The sequence below is a fragment of the Nilaparvata lugens genome, chromosome 13 (genome assembly GCF_014356525.2).
Source record: "Nilaparvata lugens isolate BPH chromosome 13, ASM1435652v1, whole genome shotgun sequence".
NCBI classification, from domain to species: Eukaryota; Metazoa; Arthropoda; class Insecta; order Hemiptera; family Delphacidae; genus Nilaparvata; species Nilaparvata lugens.
Genome location: NC_052516.1, coordinates 23,233,186 through 23,250,187, shown reverse-complemented (window position 1 = coordinate 23,250,187; position 17,002 = coordinate 23,233,186). Strand labels below are relative to the sequence as shown.

The following is a 17,002-nucleotide window of genomic DNA, read 5'->3' as shown; positions in this document are numbered from 1 at the left end:
AAGAAAGAGCCAAAATAGCAGCTCTTTATGAGGTCTGGGTATTTGTGGTGCGAGTACAAAGGTGGTGGAGGGCTGAACGAGGGATCCATGCAACACTGGATGCAAAAAAACTGAGATCTTTCTCAAGAATCGTTGCAACAGAGTAATGTGATAGATCACTTCCACGAGATCCTTGACGCATTAATTTCTCAGGGTTTCTTATGAACATTTCACGAACTCTTCCGACATTTTATGCTGTCCTTGACGTTGATGGTCTTCCTGATCGTCTTGCATCAGTGACACTCCCTGTTAGTAATTTGAATTAATTTTTTTCAAAGTTTTTGCATCCAGTGTTGCATGGATCTCTCGTTCAGCCCTCCACCACCTTTGTACTCGCACCACAGTTACCCAGACCTCATAAAGAGCTGCTATTTTGGCTCTTTCCTCCACAGTCAAGGGAGGGGGAATTTTCCAACTGGAACAAATAAAAATTGGTGTTAAACAGAACATCAAGGAGGGCTCTATCTAACAAATGTAGCTCTAACGACATTGGTTCATAATTTAAGAAATTATAATTGTTTAAAAATAGGGAGTGACTTATCAGACATCCTGTATATATACCGTACAATATCAGCAATATTTGGGTCAGCTGAATCATGTTGAGTATATTAGGGGGTACATGAAAGATTATAGGAAAAAGGGGAGTTCCTTGTGTATCTTTTTGGATGCAACACGTTGCTTTTGAGAAGATACAAAAGAGCATCTGTTGATTATGGAAAGATACATTTTAAAAAATCTGGTGTGGCGCACTCACACAACTTTCCTTGCCGTTATGGAAATTGATCACGTGACGCTAGTGTTCCCGCGCATCTCAAGTCTACTATTCAAAGATTTCAGCCAGCTGGTGACAGGGCAATAACGCTGGAGACACACGAGGTCTGCTATCTCTTCATAGTGAATAATTTAATAGAATCAATAGTTGCCAACAGTTTGCAATTGGATAATCACATTTTCTCGAATTTCGAGCATATTTTCAATTTTAGGTGAAAATGTTACTGATCATTAATTGTAGAGATTTTCATGCTGAATCTTTTCCACTCGAATTTTCTCGTTTAAATTGTATCTGAAGCCTTATAATTGAGAATCTAAGATCAAACTTTGCATAGATGGGGCGGAGCTCCTGAAATTTTTAAATATATGAGACTTGTGGCAGTTGATAGAGCTTATCGATGACTATTTAAGGTGTAACTTCAATCAAAATCGTTGCAGCCGTTTCGCTGCAAAATCGCAAAAAACCCTGTTTTTGACAACATTTTCGCCATTTAAGCCGCCATCTTGTTTTGCATTTGATCGAAATTGTTTGTGTCGGATCCTTATATTGTAAGGACCTTACGTTCCAAAGTTCAAGTCATTCCATCAATTGGGAGATGAGATATCGTGTACACAGACGCACATACACTCATACACACACACACACACACACACACACACACACACACACACACACACACCACATACACACACACACACACACATACATACAGACCAATACCCAAAAACCACTTTTTTGGACTCAGGGGACCTTGAAACGTATAGAGATTTAGAAATTGGGGTACCTTAATTTTTTTCGGAGAGCAATACTTTCCTTACCTATGGTAATAGGGCATGGAAAGTTAAAACTGTACTATGTTTTTGAACGGGTAATATTGTAGCCTAGTGGGCCTCCGCCGGTAGACAAAGCTACAGGACCCGGGCTGCACTTAGTAATTTACTTTCAATCCTAGTACGTTTTTATATACTTGCAGAGTTGTTTAGCAAAAAATAAATGATTTCTGAATTTTCTTTGCGTAGATACCACCTGTCGGAGATCCTAGCGACGATCGTGAACGAGTACACAGACTGGGAGCGGCCCGTGCAGCACCCCATCAACATCCGTGACGAGACGCTGGAGGCGCTGAGTGATGCGAGTACGGTTGCACCCGTCGTTCACACGGCAGACATGCACGCCACATCCAACCGACAAACCTACCTCTATGTCTTTGACTACCAGACCAAGTTTGGCGACTATAATCAGGTAGGTGATACCACACAACAACAGAAAAGGTTTCCTATTTGTTTTTGAAGAATATTTCATTATTTCACGAGGGAATTTAACAATTCTTGATTGAAATGTAACGATTTTAGAAGAGAATATAACAGTCTTTGGAAAAGATTTAACGAGTTACTGTGAAAATGCCATGATTATCAGAAAAACCTTAACAATTTTATCAAATCAAATAGTTATTTCCATATCTAGAGTGAAAACTACTGTTTTTTCACCCTGAGGGAAAAGTTCAAAGAGTTTGAACAATTTTCCTGAAGGAGAAAAAACATTTTTCACTTGTGATATACACAATATTTCCCCTCCACCTACAATTTCATAAAAACTGAAAATAAAATAATTTTTAAAAACCTACGTGACCAAAAAATGTGTTACAACATAATCCAAAAAGTAAACAGCTGAGCTGGCTTGTATTAAATAACAGTTCTCCGCCGACAGCGCTATGCGCTATTGTCGGCGAAAGTTGTAACAACAATGGCCTCCACAACTTCAACTATGATGAAGTTCCCGTTTCAAATTTGATTGGTTAATGAGGAATATTCGTTGACTGGTATTTTGAATAACATGGATGGTATAGTGATATGAAGTTTGTGATTATTTTAGCATACAAACATAAATATGTCATATACTGATCAAATGTCTGGTTGAGGTATTGAATTTAGTTGGTTTGATGACTACTCTATATGCTTCCTCATTTGAGCTTAGACCTTCTGACCTATTTCAAATGTACGTTTTTTAAATAGAGATGCTTCCCATGTTAATTAAATGAAGTTACTTTTACGCTCTAGAGAGTTTTCCTGTTTTTTCTTCCCGAGAGCGAGAAAATGACACTTTAGTATTATGTTCCAGGAAGTAAAGTAAGCACTTAAGACAGGAGGTAGAGGAAAAATAATTTTTGATTTACAAGGTTTAACTTTGAAGAGTATATTTTTCTTTAGTCCGTGGTAGTACTCATCACTCATCAATTCAATCCGAAAATACTTCCTTTCTACTACAAGTGATAGTAGTGTATTTCCAGAGACGTAGTGAAGCCACAGAAACTCACATACAGCGCTGTAGAGAGACAAAAAAAGTGGATGATGATGAGGAAGAAAAAATGGATGATGATGATTATTATTTTATTCAATAATACAAAATGATGATGATGAGGTTGATCATGATGCTGATGGAGAAAGAGGTGGAAAAGAAGAAGAAGAAGAAGAAGACAGGAAAGGAAGAAGAAAAAGGAGAGAAAGGAGGAGAAGAAGAAAAGAAGAAGTCGATTTTAAATAGTTAGGATATGATGAGAGAATAGTTGAACTGTTAGTATTGTGGAACAGCTAAGTTAAGCTAGCCTACAGGCTTCTTTTGAACTTTTGCATAATTTGATTTTTTTTTTTCTCATTATGACGCCCACATCAGCTTACAAGCAAAATCGACCTGCTACTCACAATGTGTACGTTCTGTGTACAGTAAATTGTTCCAGTTCCAATCGTAAATTGTTCCATCACGTGACTAGTGCAAAATGTTCTCATGGAACGTCATTTCAAAATCGTTGGTTCAAGCTTTTGGCTCGCACATATAAAGCTGATTTAAAATAAAATGTGTCGTTTACTAGCTGCGTGAATGAAGAAAGGCTGTTCTAGAAACTTACCGTCTAGAAAAGTGTGCATTCCTTTTATTCCATTACTCTAAAATTGTCTATAGAGAGAAATTCATTCAATGAATGGTTATCAAACATTATATTGTTGGTTATGTTATGGTAAACAGACAAACTATCAGCGCATGCGCAGAGAAGCAAGCAGACTACAATAATCGACCAATGAGAGCTCTGATAGTTGGAACTGTACCAGGCCGGACAATTTACCACGCTTCGACTGTGTGGCAGGATTTTGGAACTGGAACTGGTTTCTGGTACAGAATCTGTCAAAACTCTTCCCATGGAACGCGGAACTTTTTATCTGGTAAATTCTGAATTGGACAATTTACCACAATTGTACACAGAACGGGCCCAATAACAGTTTGGAACTCTATAGATGCTCATACATTGATGAGGAAAAAGCTCATCACTCAAAGATATCAACATTTATATCAGAAGAGGAAGCTCTTCCATGGGCTAAATAAACAAGAATTGATGGAGAAGACTAAATAAACGAAACTTAAATCTGTGGTTTCACTGCCTACAAAAATAATTAACTCTAAATAGTTTATCAATCAGGCGACAGCTACGAACTAGTCTGGAGACAACTTTCATGAACTAAATATATCCTAATACTTGTTTCAACAGCCATGAACTAAAGATGATCTAGTACCCGCTGCAATCTACCGGCAGAGTTCAGAAATAATGAGCTGTAACTCGTCGACCAATCGGGAGCGAGGAGGCGTGGCTTGCAATCAACGAGGAACTACGAGTAGAAGTGACCCATTACGTTCTGCCATCTAGTGGCTGAATTCAGAAAAACTTTTCTCATTCATGATCGATCAATCAGGAAAGATTGGACAGAATTGCAATTCGAGTTCAGTTAACAAGATAACATCAAATTACGTACAATTTATGTTTGTAAAATTAATGTTTATGGAAACGACAAGAGTATTATTCCCACATAAAAATTGAAATTTTAGCTCAGTCAACATAACAACTGAGAATTTTATCATTTTCTTCTCTCGACTATTAACATTCGTCTTTCCTGGAATGAACATTGTGTATAAACACATTCAGTTAACTAAAGTGGGGTCCAAGTTATAATGCCAGTATGTGATTAACATATATGTTGCTATCCTTGTCAATCATTTAACAAAGCAGATCCTTTCTCAGCAAAGCAGCTATTTTTTTTTAACTTCACAACGTTGCCAGATATTCTACAATGTAGACATATAATCAATTAACAAAATATTTACTCTCAATTATAAAAAGTATTATCCAATCATTGAAAAATATACCTTCTTCACGAATAGAATATAATTGATCATTTGAAACAAGAATGACCAGTTGAAATTACATCAACGTTATCAGTTTCCCTCTATAGAAGGCAGTGACAAGGCAGGGAACCGGCAACGCTGTACTCCTATCTTTTTCCCATTTCATTAATACTGTGACTTGTTGCAAGAACTACCTTTGTCAAAATATCAACTTTCTCACAAATCAGCTTGAAAGTTCACCTTGTATTCTCCAACTACTGCATTTCGATACGGAAATGCGAGTGCTAGAAGTGCAGAAGTACTATACTACTACATTGGTAGTTCTGGCACGGAGTATGAATGACAGTCTGAAAACATATGTCTCCATTGGTAGTTTTCGCACTCTGAGATTGGTAGACGAATTGATATGACAATTGGTAGACAATCATGACATTGGTAGTATAAATTGTATAACTTTTTATTGCTTAGAGATAGGACATTGGCACTTCTGCAACTGAAAATGATCGTTATTAGTGATGTATTAGTGTATTAAACTAATTATTTTTCAAATTGGCATTGGTAGTTTCTGCACCAAGCCACAGAATACGTGAACCTTACTATAGAAATAAGTTTTTATCCCTCGATCTGCGTGTTTTCCCAAAGAATAGGAGAAAGAGACGATAATGGTGTACTAAACGTAACTAGTATCTCAAATTGTTCAGAATAAACCTGTTGTTTTGAAAATATCAAGTCGTTTTCATTCAATATGAACACATTCACCGAAATCCACAGTATAAAATAGAGATTACTGCATAAAGCCGGGACTCTATCTACTTCGGAATTAGGGGACAAAATTTATGGTGGGCCTGTTAATTACTAATGGAGTTATCGCTAATTAAGAGGCGATATAATTCAATGCTAAATGCAACAATACGTCAAAATGTTGGTGCCTACTGATTCATAGCGAATCAATGAATCACCTTAATCGTGCTGATTCAATGAATCATCGGAAATTGAACCAGCGATTATCTGAGAGCTGAAGTGTTGGGTGTGGGGCGAATGCCACGTGGCGTATTTACACCGTACAGTTGTTCAAACTTTCAATTGTCAAAGAAGTTTAAAATAATTTTATTCCTTGAATGTATGTATTCAGGGCTACTCGTTTTTTATAAAGTAGTTTATTGAAGTACCATTTTTTTAAAATTAGTATAAAATAAAAGATTAAAAATACAAATTGTAACTACTAGTTTCGATGTTTTACATCATCTTCAGGTTTAGAAAATAAATTTCAAATGAACGTTTTACTAATAGTTTGTTATTTCAAATATCATCTTGAAGTCAATTATTTTAATCTACCTCAGCTTTTATTTGTGTTTTTAATTTTTTATTCTATATAAATTTCAAAAAAGGGTACTTTTACGAGCAATAGAATAGAAAATGAATAACTAATTGAGAGGAAGGGTGAAATGTCATACATAGAATGTGATAAGAGAGAGAGAGAGAAAAAATTACGTGATAGGGAGAATGAATGAAACATTAAATCTGATACAGAGGGGAATGTTTGGAGCATTAACTGAGATAGAAAAGTGAGAGAGAGGGTATGGACTAATCTGAGAGAGAGCAGAAAAAACAATAGTAGAAGGGGTGAAATATCATGAACATGATAACAGAGAGAGGAGAAATACGAGATAGAGAGAGTGAATGAAACATTAAATCTGATACAGAGGGGAATGTTTGGAGCATTAACTGAGATAGAAAAGTGAGAGAGAGGATATGGAATAATCTGACAAAGAGCAGATAAAAACAAAAGTAGATGGGATGAAATATCATGAATGTGATAACAGAGAGAGAGAGAAAGAAATACGAGATAGGGATAATGAATGAAACATCAAATCTGATGAAGAGGAAAAGTGTGGAGCATAAAATGTGATTGTAGAGTGAGAGAAAGGATGTAAAATAATCTGACAAAAAGCAGAAGAATAAAAGGTAAAATGTGATAAACCTTTGTCATGTTTTCATTGGCCGTCAAAAGGTAGACATGCACTCGTTAGGCCCCCAGGTTTGCCCCTGGTGATGTTTTTATTTTTTCCTGTTTTTTTTTAATGAAAATCTCGTTGCACAATTGTAACTGCCGGGTTTGTATGTGGGTGTGCACATGATGAATCGTTCTGTGTGAAAGGTCCCACTTGAGTGCAGTAGTTTGAAAAGGTCGTGTCCGGTTATATGTGTGACAGGGCCAACTGAGCGGGCTCTGAATCATTTTCTGAAATAATTTCGCTCGACCATCTCCCATTACTCTTCCTGCTTCTGCTCTTCCTCCTCCTCGTTTTCCTCATCCTCTTCCTTTTTCTTCTACTCCTCATCCTCCTCCTCATCCACCTCCTCCTCCTCCTCATCCTCCTCCTCCTCATCATCTTCCGGCACTACATCTTCCTCCTTTCCCAACTCTTACTCATCTTCCTTCTCATTCTTCTCGGCTCCTACTCCAAATCCCACTTCTCCCCATTTTCCTCTACCTTCTCATCCTTCTCCTTCCCCTTATCATCTTTCGGCACTTCATTCTCCTCCTTTTTCCACTCTTCTTCTTCATTTTTCTCATCCATTCACTTTCCTGCTCATAAACTTATCTTCTCCTACCTCCTCTCATCTTCTCCTTACTCATCACCCATCTCCTTCTATTCCTCCTCATCTCTCATCTCATTCTCTTCCTTGTTCCTCCACCACTCACTCTTCCTCCTTCTCCTACTTGAACTCACCCTTATGTAACACTTCAAACAGTTGAATCTATTTTATCCTCTATTGAGATAGGAATTATGTAGAGAACTAGCACAACGTTCATAATCAATCTCTACAAGCCTACTTGAAAAATCTGGTGTGGCGCACTCACACAACTTTCCTTGCCGTTATGAAAATTGATAGCCTGACGCTAGTGTTCATGCGCATATCAAGTCTACTATTCGAAGATCTGAGCCAGCTGGTGACAGGACAATTTTATTAACGCTGGAGACACACGAGGTCTGCTATCTCTTCATAGTGAATGTTTTAATAGAATCAACAGTTGCCAACAGTTTGCAGTTGAATAATCACATTTTTTCGAAGGTCAAGCTTATTTTCAATTTTAGATGAAAATTTTACTGAACATTAATTGTAGAGATTTTCATGATCAATCTTTTCCACTTCAATTTTTTGTTTCAATTGTATCTGAAGCTTGATAATCAAGAATCTAAAATTAAACTTTGCATAGATGGGGCGGAACTCCTGAAATTTTTACAGATATGGGACTTGTGGCAGTTGATAGAGCTTGTCAGGTATAACTTTAATCAAAATCGTTGGAGCCGTTTTCCAGAGAATCGCGAAAAACCCTGTTTTTGACAACATTTTCGCCATTGAAGCCGCCATCTTGAATCGCATTTGATCAAAATTATTCGTGTCGGATCCTTATATTGTGAGGACCTTACGTTCCAAATTTCAAGTCATTCCGTTAATTGGGAGATGAGATATCGTGTACACAGACGCACATACACTCATACACACACACACACACACATACAGACTCCACCACTTTTTTGGACTCAGGGGACCTTGAAACGTATAGAAATTTAAAAATTGGGGTACCTTGATTTTTTTCGGAAAGCAATACTTACCTTCCCTATGGTAATAGGACAAGGAAAGTAAAATCACTTTCATATTTTCTCTGTTGTATATCCATACTTTTTCACTGTTAAAATTAAACTTGAATTTTAAAAAACTTTTGAAGTGAAAATGCACTTACTTTTGTATGGTGACGATCGTTTCGACCTGTTGTTCGTCATCATCAGACTGTGGGAATTCACTCAGCCATCAACATAAAATGAAAGAATAGCTTGATGCTTTTCAAAAGTATATATATATATTTTGAAAGAATTAGACGTTGATATTGTCAATATCACTATATTATAGTGGACAATATCAACCTCTTATTCTTTCAAAATATATATACTTGTAAAAAGCATCAAGCTATTCTTTCATTTTATATTGATGGCTGAGTGAATTCCCACAGTCTGATGATGACCAACAACAGGTCGAAACGATCGTCACTATACAAAAGTAAGTGCATTTTCACTTCAAAAGTTTTTTTAAAATTCAAGTTTCATATTTTCATTCCCTGTTTCTTCCATTCCCAATCATCATATCTAATCATGTGTCAAAGTTAATAATGAATAATTAAATAAATTTAAATTTATCGAATCTCAAGATGAATAAAATAGAAGAAAGTTATGGGAATATATTGGCTGGGAGCTATGAGAGGTCCACTTTCCATACAAAACACAGTGACCGTCCTTATAAGGTTACTGGTCCTCCAATTTCACTTGACAGTCCTTTGATTCCTTTATAGGCTTCATATTGATTCAATGTCGAAGCTATTCAGTTTTCGGTCCTTTCCCACTCCTTCCACACTCACGGTACACAGAAAAAACAGAGAACCAATAAAAAACAAAGAAAATAACCTGCTTGTCCTTTGTCCATAGCGGGAGAGAAATTCTTCAATATTCTTTCCTATTCTTTTTTTTCTCTCCCACTTCTTGTCCTTTGTCCACAGCGGGAGGCGAATTCTCCTTCTGTCTTTCTTCTTCTTCTCCTTCTTCTTCATTCTTCTACTCAACTCTTCTTCTTCTTCATTCTTCTTCTCAACTCTTCTTCTTCTTCTTCTTCTTCTTCTCCTTCTTCTCCTTCTTCTTCTTCTTCCTTCTTCTTCTTCTTCTTCTTCTTCTTCTTCTTCTCTTCTTCTTCTTCTTCAATTCTTCTTCTTCAATTCTTCTTCTTCAATTCTCTTCTTCTTCTTAACTCCTAGTTCTCCTCTCTTTCTCATACTATTTTCCTCATACGATTCTACTTTTCCCTTTCAACTTGAGGAAAGAATCTTCAAAGGAAAACTGACAGAATGTCAGCTTGTCTCGAATTCATGACCTAGCGATATTTTCTTGGAGAGAAAAGCGACGAAAACTTGAGACCTGAATTTTCTATAAAACAACGTTCGGATGTCTGAAGTTGAGAGGTACCAATAAAACAATCCTCATATTTCATTGATCATTTTATGTAAAATTTCGAATTTTTGGAAGGGAACAAATGTTCCCTGAATGTTCACCTTTTTCGATTTAAACAAAAAAACAAACTAGTATCTAACTGTCGCACTATAGGACATCCGTTATACGCACAAGTTAAAGTCAGTGACATGAGTAATTCAATTGATTGATTGAGCACTTTATTTATGTAGATTACAATATATACTGGCTTATACACGTATCCTTGAGATCTTGATAAAATTTTCTATGTTTTTGTCTTTTGTAAATTTTCTGTGAGTGAACGGTTTTCGTGAAATTTGCCATCAAAAATTCAAAAGGCCGTCATTTTGAAAAACCACATGGAAATTCTTCTATTTTTTTTTTTTTGAAGTTGAGTCTTTATAGCATGAATATTCATGCCAAATTTCAGATCAATACAATATCTCCTTCTTGTGATGAAAATTCCTAAGTGAAAAAAACAAAATGGCAATTATAAGGATAACCGCTGAGTCTTGGACACTTCAAATTCGACCTTTGTAGACTCCTATCATCCAGGAACAATACCCCAAAATGTTCGACACTACTTCTGAAACACTCTGCATAACAACTCCTATTCAGATAGGATCACCAACACTATATCATTACAATCTTGTAATATTTATATAACATATATCTTGATAAGAATGCATTCTCTATCTAATTCCATCTGTAATTAACAAGATACTTTGGCCAGAGTGCCCGACATCAATTTTGCAGGAATCTTTTGATACAAACTACTTTCAGCTATTTTCTTGTTTGCTTCCAACTGGGGAACTCACCAACCTATAAACAACCGCTAAGTAAAATGATGTCAGTTATCATTCATCTCACAAGAACTGCTTACGTTACATCCTCTACTGACGTTTCTCTTTCACTCTCTCTCTCTTTCTCTGTCACTCTTTGTCACTTTCTTTCTTCCTCTCACTCTCATTCTCTCCCGTTTGTTTATCAAATTTGTGGCAACCATTTGTTATTTGCAGGTTGACTCATCACTCAAAATCTAGGTTATTTTCTGAGACATGAGAAGATCACTCTCTCTCTCTCTCTCTTTTGTGTTTTCATTTTTTCTTCTTCTTCTTACAAACAAGGATTAGTCTTTAACCTGTTCCGACTCACATCTAGCCAATTATTCAAATAAACATAAAAAATCCTTTCATTTTTTCTATTTCGTTTATTTTTCTTCATCAACTGCTTCCCTCCTCTCTTTCTCCTTCTCCTTTTCTCTCTCCTACTCCTTCACCTCCTCTTCCGTTTCCTCCTCATCCGTCTCATCCTTTACCTCTTTATCATATTCATTTATAATAAGATAAGTTTTTTCGAAACTTTTATTTATCAAAATTTGGGAGAAAAACAGTTTTGGGCTATGCCTAATGTCTTTTCTCAATAATATTATACTGTGATATTGTGATGATTTGTGATTGTCAATGGAATAATCTGATCTAATCTTCATCCTCCTTTTCCTCCTACTCCTCCTCTTCTCTACTTTATCTTTTCTCTTCTTCTCTTTTTCCTCCTAATCCCACTCATTTCTTCTTCATTGTCTAATATTAATCTATTTCTGCTCTCTCTCCCTTATTCTCTCACACTCTCTGAGGATTAATAGAAAACGTCGACTACCGTGAATGACTGAAGACATACTTAAGATGATGGGACGTAGAGACAAAGCACATAGAAAATTTAAAAAGACATTTGACTTGGACAGTTTGATAGAGTATAGGAGCCTTAGAAATAGAGTTAAACAGGAATTACGGAACTCAAAGATTAGGTACTTGAATTGACAAACAATAGACAAGACTCTAAATCACTTTGGCAGGGAATAAAAAAATTCGGGCTTGGCAAACAGAAATCGAATCTACAAATAGACTTACCATTGAACAATATAAATGACCATTTCGTTTCACACTCTAACCAACGCGACGAAGTTGTCATTGCTAATCATATCGATGATCTTGAAGAGCAGGTTACAAACTTAGATTTACCAATTACTGATCAATTTCATTTCCATCCAATCTCAGAAGAAGACACTTTCAGAGCAATTCAACGTATTCATAGTAGTGCTACGGGTGTAGACAAAATTCCTATTAAATTTATCAAGAAGATGTTATTTGCTGTTTTACCAACCATTACATACATTTTCAACAAGTCACTTGAAGAAGGCATTTTCCCTGAAAACTGGAAGTTTGCTCTGGTTCGCCCTCTAAATAAAGTTCCATCACCCAATAAAGTTGAGGATTTTAGACCAATCAGTATTTTACCTGCATTGTCCAAAGTGCTAGAAAGACTCATTCATGCTCAAGTTGTAAAATTTCTAGACAACAATAGTAAGCTTCATAACTTTCAATCAGGCTTTAGGAAATTCCATTCAACTGAGACAGCTCTGCTTCGTGTCACTGATGATATAAGGTTAGCTATGGACCAAAGAAAATGCACCATCCTCACCCTATTTGATTTTTCTAAAGCATTCGATACTGTTGATCATACAGTCCTTCTGAATAAGTTGGCTATTCTTGGTTTCAGTCACAACTCGTTAGTTTGGTTTAAATCCTTTCTATTAGGTAGGAAACAATGTGTATATGTCGGTGACAAAAAGTCTACTTGGAAAAACGTTATGCATGGAGTACCACAAGGTTCAATTTTAGGCCCTCTCCTCTTCACTTTGTATGCTAATGATTTTTCTTCCATTATCAAATTCTCCAGTTTCCATACTTATGCAGACGACCTTCAAATCTATTTAAGCTGTCCCATAACAAAAATTAATGAAGCAGTTGGAATAATGAATCAGGATATCAATTCGATAGTGGAATGGACAAAGAAAAATGGCCTTAAGCTTAATCCCATCAAAACACAACCCATTATAATTGGATATTCTCGTCTTATAAACAATATTGACCTTGAATCGATTCACAAAATTAGTGTAGATGGTGATGACATTCCTTACTGTAGCTCAGTTAACAATTTAGGCAATATTATGAATAATACTCTTGACTGGTCAAAACAAGTGAACAAAACTTGTAAAAAGGTATTCTCAGCCATGCATGCATTGAAGAAAATGCACGATATTCTCCCTAGAAACATTAAATTATTATTGGTTCAATCTCTCATCTTCCCACATTTAATTTATTGTAATTCTGTTCTTAACGATATGCAAGTCACTCTGAATGATAAACTACAGCGTTGCCAAAGTTATTGTCTACGTTTCGTCTACTCTCTCCAACGCCATGATCATATCACCCCAGCCCACATTGCTAGTTCAACATTAAAGCTTCCCGATCAAAGGCTTTTTCGAATAGTCAAGCTTGTTTGAGATATCTTGAAATACGGTAATCCGAACTATTTTAAAGATGATTTCAAATTTGTCTCTGAAGGTAGGAGGATAGATGCTTCACATACTAGAACCGGAGAAAGTACTTTAAGGATACCCAATCATCGAACTACTATTTTCACAAAATACTTCTTAGTCAGTGCCTGTCGTGAATGGAATGCACTTCCTGTTTCTATCAGGTTCATCGAGAGCCGAGCGAGCTTCATCCTGACTTTAAAAAAACATCTTTTGGAACAAATGACTGAAACTGTCCGGCCCTAGAACGATCACATGACAACCATCCCCCACCCATCCCACAAATACAAACCTTTAAACCTGTTATAGAATGAATTGTATATATATATATATATATATATAATATAAACCCATGCTATTTTAATTATCCACTGCATACTGCTGTATATTACTGAAAGTTGATTACCCTGATCTACTTTCAGCCTACTTCATTTTATTAACCAATAATTTGATCTTATCTACCTATATAATTATTTTACTCTATCAATTTTCTGTTTTTTTTCTCTTAAATATTCATATTAATTAAAACTTTTACAATATTTCCATTAATAAATAAATCCTTAGTTTAATGAATTAAATTAACGTTTTGGTAGAGAGTTAGTGGGGAGGATATTTTTAATATTCTTTCCGAAGAATGGACATTGATATGTCCAAAGCTCCGCCAATTTATGTAGATGCATAACAATATAATTATCTATAGTTATTATATTACAAATTACTTTTTCATATCATATACAGTTCAATAATTATTTTCTTAGTCTATATTATGTAAATTCATCTATAATTTTGCTGTATTGTAAGCTATTGTATATAAGTGTATAAGCCAGTATCTATAGTAATCTACATAAATAAAGTACTCAATCAATCAATCAATCAATCAATCTCTCTCTCACCATTACTCACATCTTTCTCTCTCCTCATCTACCTAATCTCTTTTTCACAGTTCCTTTTCTTCTTTCCGTTCTCATTCTTCCCCAATTTTTCACTTCTCCTTTCTCCCACTTCTCATTATTCTACTTCTGCTTTCTCTCACTCTCTCTCTATTTCTTTCTCCTACTCTCTACTTTTCCTCAATTTTTCTCTCCTTTTCTTAATGGTTTCTTCTCTTCAAATACGACCAACCGTTCAACCCGTCTTCTTTATCTGCATCTCCTTCTTCTCTTTCACCTAGTCCTTCGTCATATCACTCTCTCCTTTTCCTCTCTTCTCTCACCCCTACACTTTTCCCTTCTTCTTCACACATCATCCTTTACTCTCCCTCCTTTTCTTAATGGTCCCTTCTTTCTGTATTTCTTTCTCCTAACTCTACTTTACCTCAAATTTTCCCTCCTTTTCTTAATGGTTTCTTCTCTTCAAATACGACCGCCCGTTCAAGTCGACCGTTGCTGTGGCGATTCCAACCCGAAGAATTATTGTTAAGGTCAGCTCTTTCCTCCTCCTCCTCCTCTCCTCTCCACTTCCCCCCACCCCTTCTTCACCATCCAGACTAAAAGCTTGCCAATATAAATCAAAAACCTCACTTTAAAGGCCTCGGGCTCTGCACAGTTTCTCCTCATTCTGCACAGTTTCTTCTCATGAGCAGTAGCAAGTGTCCAGCGTTGATGTTGCCTAACTTTTCATTTCTAGCCCTCGCTGAAAGGCCTCAGCTTTTGTTCTCAACTGGGGATTTTCCCTTCTATTTATTTCTTCGTCTTCAGTGAGAATCTCCTCACACCTCACGTCTCTCTCTTTACTAAGCAATTTTTCAGATCTTGACAAGATTAGGACCTGTTTTTGGTCTTCTCTTTAGCAAAGTATATTCTCCATCTGAGGCCTAAATTCACCAAGAACGAAAACTAGGTTTGAACGGCAGTTGGTTCCAAGTCAGATGATTTTGAATTGGTTTTGTAATATGATTTTTTACTTTCCTTGCTATTAACATAGGTAATGGAAGTATTGCTTTCCGAAAAAAAATTAAAGTACCCAAATTTCCAAATTTCTATACGTTTCAAGATCCCCTGAGTCCAAAAAACTGGTTTTTGGGTATTGGTCTGTATGTGTGTGTGTGAGTGTGTGTGTGTATGAGTGTATGTGCGTGTGTGTACACGATATCTCATCTCCAAATTAACGAAAAATGACTTTTGAAATTTGGAACTTAAAGTCCTTCCCCTATAGGGTTCAGACACGAACAATTTTGATTGAATGCAATTCAAGATGGCGACTGAAATGGCAAAAATGTTGTCGAGAACAGGTTTTTTGCGATTTTCTCAAAAACGGCTGCAACGATTTTGATCAAATTCATACCTAGAATAGTCATTGATAAGCTCTATCAACTGCCACAAGTCCCATATCTGTAAGAATTTCAGATGCTCCGCCCCATCTATGCAAAGTTTGATTTTAGAATTCCAATTATCAGGCTTCAGATACAATTTAAACAAAAACTTTTGAGTGGAAAAGATTGAACATGAAAATCTCTACAATTAATGTTCAGTAACATTTCTACCTAAAATTGACGATAAGCTAGAAATTCGAGAAAATGTGATTATTCAATTACAAACTGTTGGCAACTGTCGATTCTATTAAATCATTCACTATGAAGAGATAGCAGACTTCGTGTGTCTACAGCGTTATTGTCCTGTCACCAGCTGGCTTAGATCTTTGTTTATGCGCGTGAACAATAGCGTCAGATGATCAATTTTCATAACGGCAAGGAAAGTTGTGTGAGTGCGCCACACCAGATTTTTGTTTATTTAGAATCAACTGACGCTCAAACCAAGTTTTTGTTTTGGTGACTTCGGTCCTAAGGCTCATAATTATGCAACATCTCGGTTTAAACGGAGACAGATCAGCTGTTTGAATCAGGAATGGAATACATCATAATAAACGCGATCATACCTACATGAGGTCGTAGATTAGCATTTCAAGCGCTATAGTGAGGTCCCTGTTATAATGGCAGGGGAGAAAGATAGGAGAACAACGTTGCCGATCCTCTGTCTTGTCAATGCCTTCTATAGACGGTAGCTGATACAGGTTCATCGATGAAATGATAACTGTTCATTCTCGTTCAAAATAATTAATTTTATTTTATTAAGCAAGAATTTATTTTTCAATAATTTTACAATAAAGGTTGAATATTCTGTAAATTAATTATTAATTATACATTGTTAAAAGACGATCTGGCAACAGAGAAAAGTGAGAAAGAGATAGCGCTATTCGCTTTGTTGAATGATAGACAAGGATAGCAATACTATTGCTAATCAAAACACTGCCATTATAACGTGGACCTCAATTTAGTCTACATCCAGGTATGGTTTCTCATCTCACTGTATCTATAGTGAGGTCCACATTATAATGGCAGTGTTGGATTAGCAATGGTATTGCTATCCTTGTCTATCATTCAACAAAGCGGAGAGCGCTATCTCTTTCTCGCTTTGCTCTGCTGCCAGATCGTCTTTTAACAATGTAGAATAATTAATTAATTAACAAAATATTTCATCTTAATTATGAAAATTAATTATGAAATTATTGAAAAATATAATATCTTGCTTAACAAAATATAATTGATTATTTTAACGGTAATGAACTGTTAATATTACATCAATGAACCTGTATCAGCTACCGTCTATAGAAAGCATTGACAAAACAGTT

The 17,002-nt window shown here is 36.0% G+C and overlaps 1 protein-coding gene across 1 annotated transcript in view; it reads left to right on the top strand.

Annotated features, from left to right (window-relative positions):
* The window catches only part of LOC111051396 (neuroligin-2), a 147,927-nt gene that overhangs the window by 75,701 nt on the left and 55,224 nt on the right, over positions 1-17,002 (top strand). Inside the window, 1 exon segment of the mRNA XM_039440398.1 lies at positions 1,831-2,053. Within this exon segment, the coding sequence (XP_039296332.1) occupies positions 1,831-2,053 (223 nt within the window).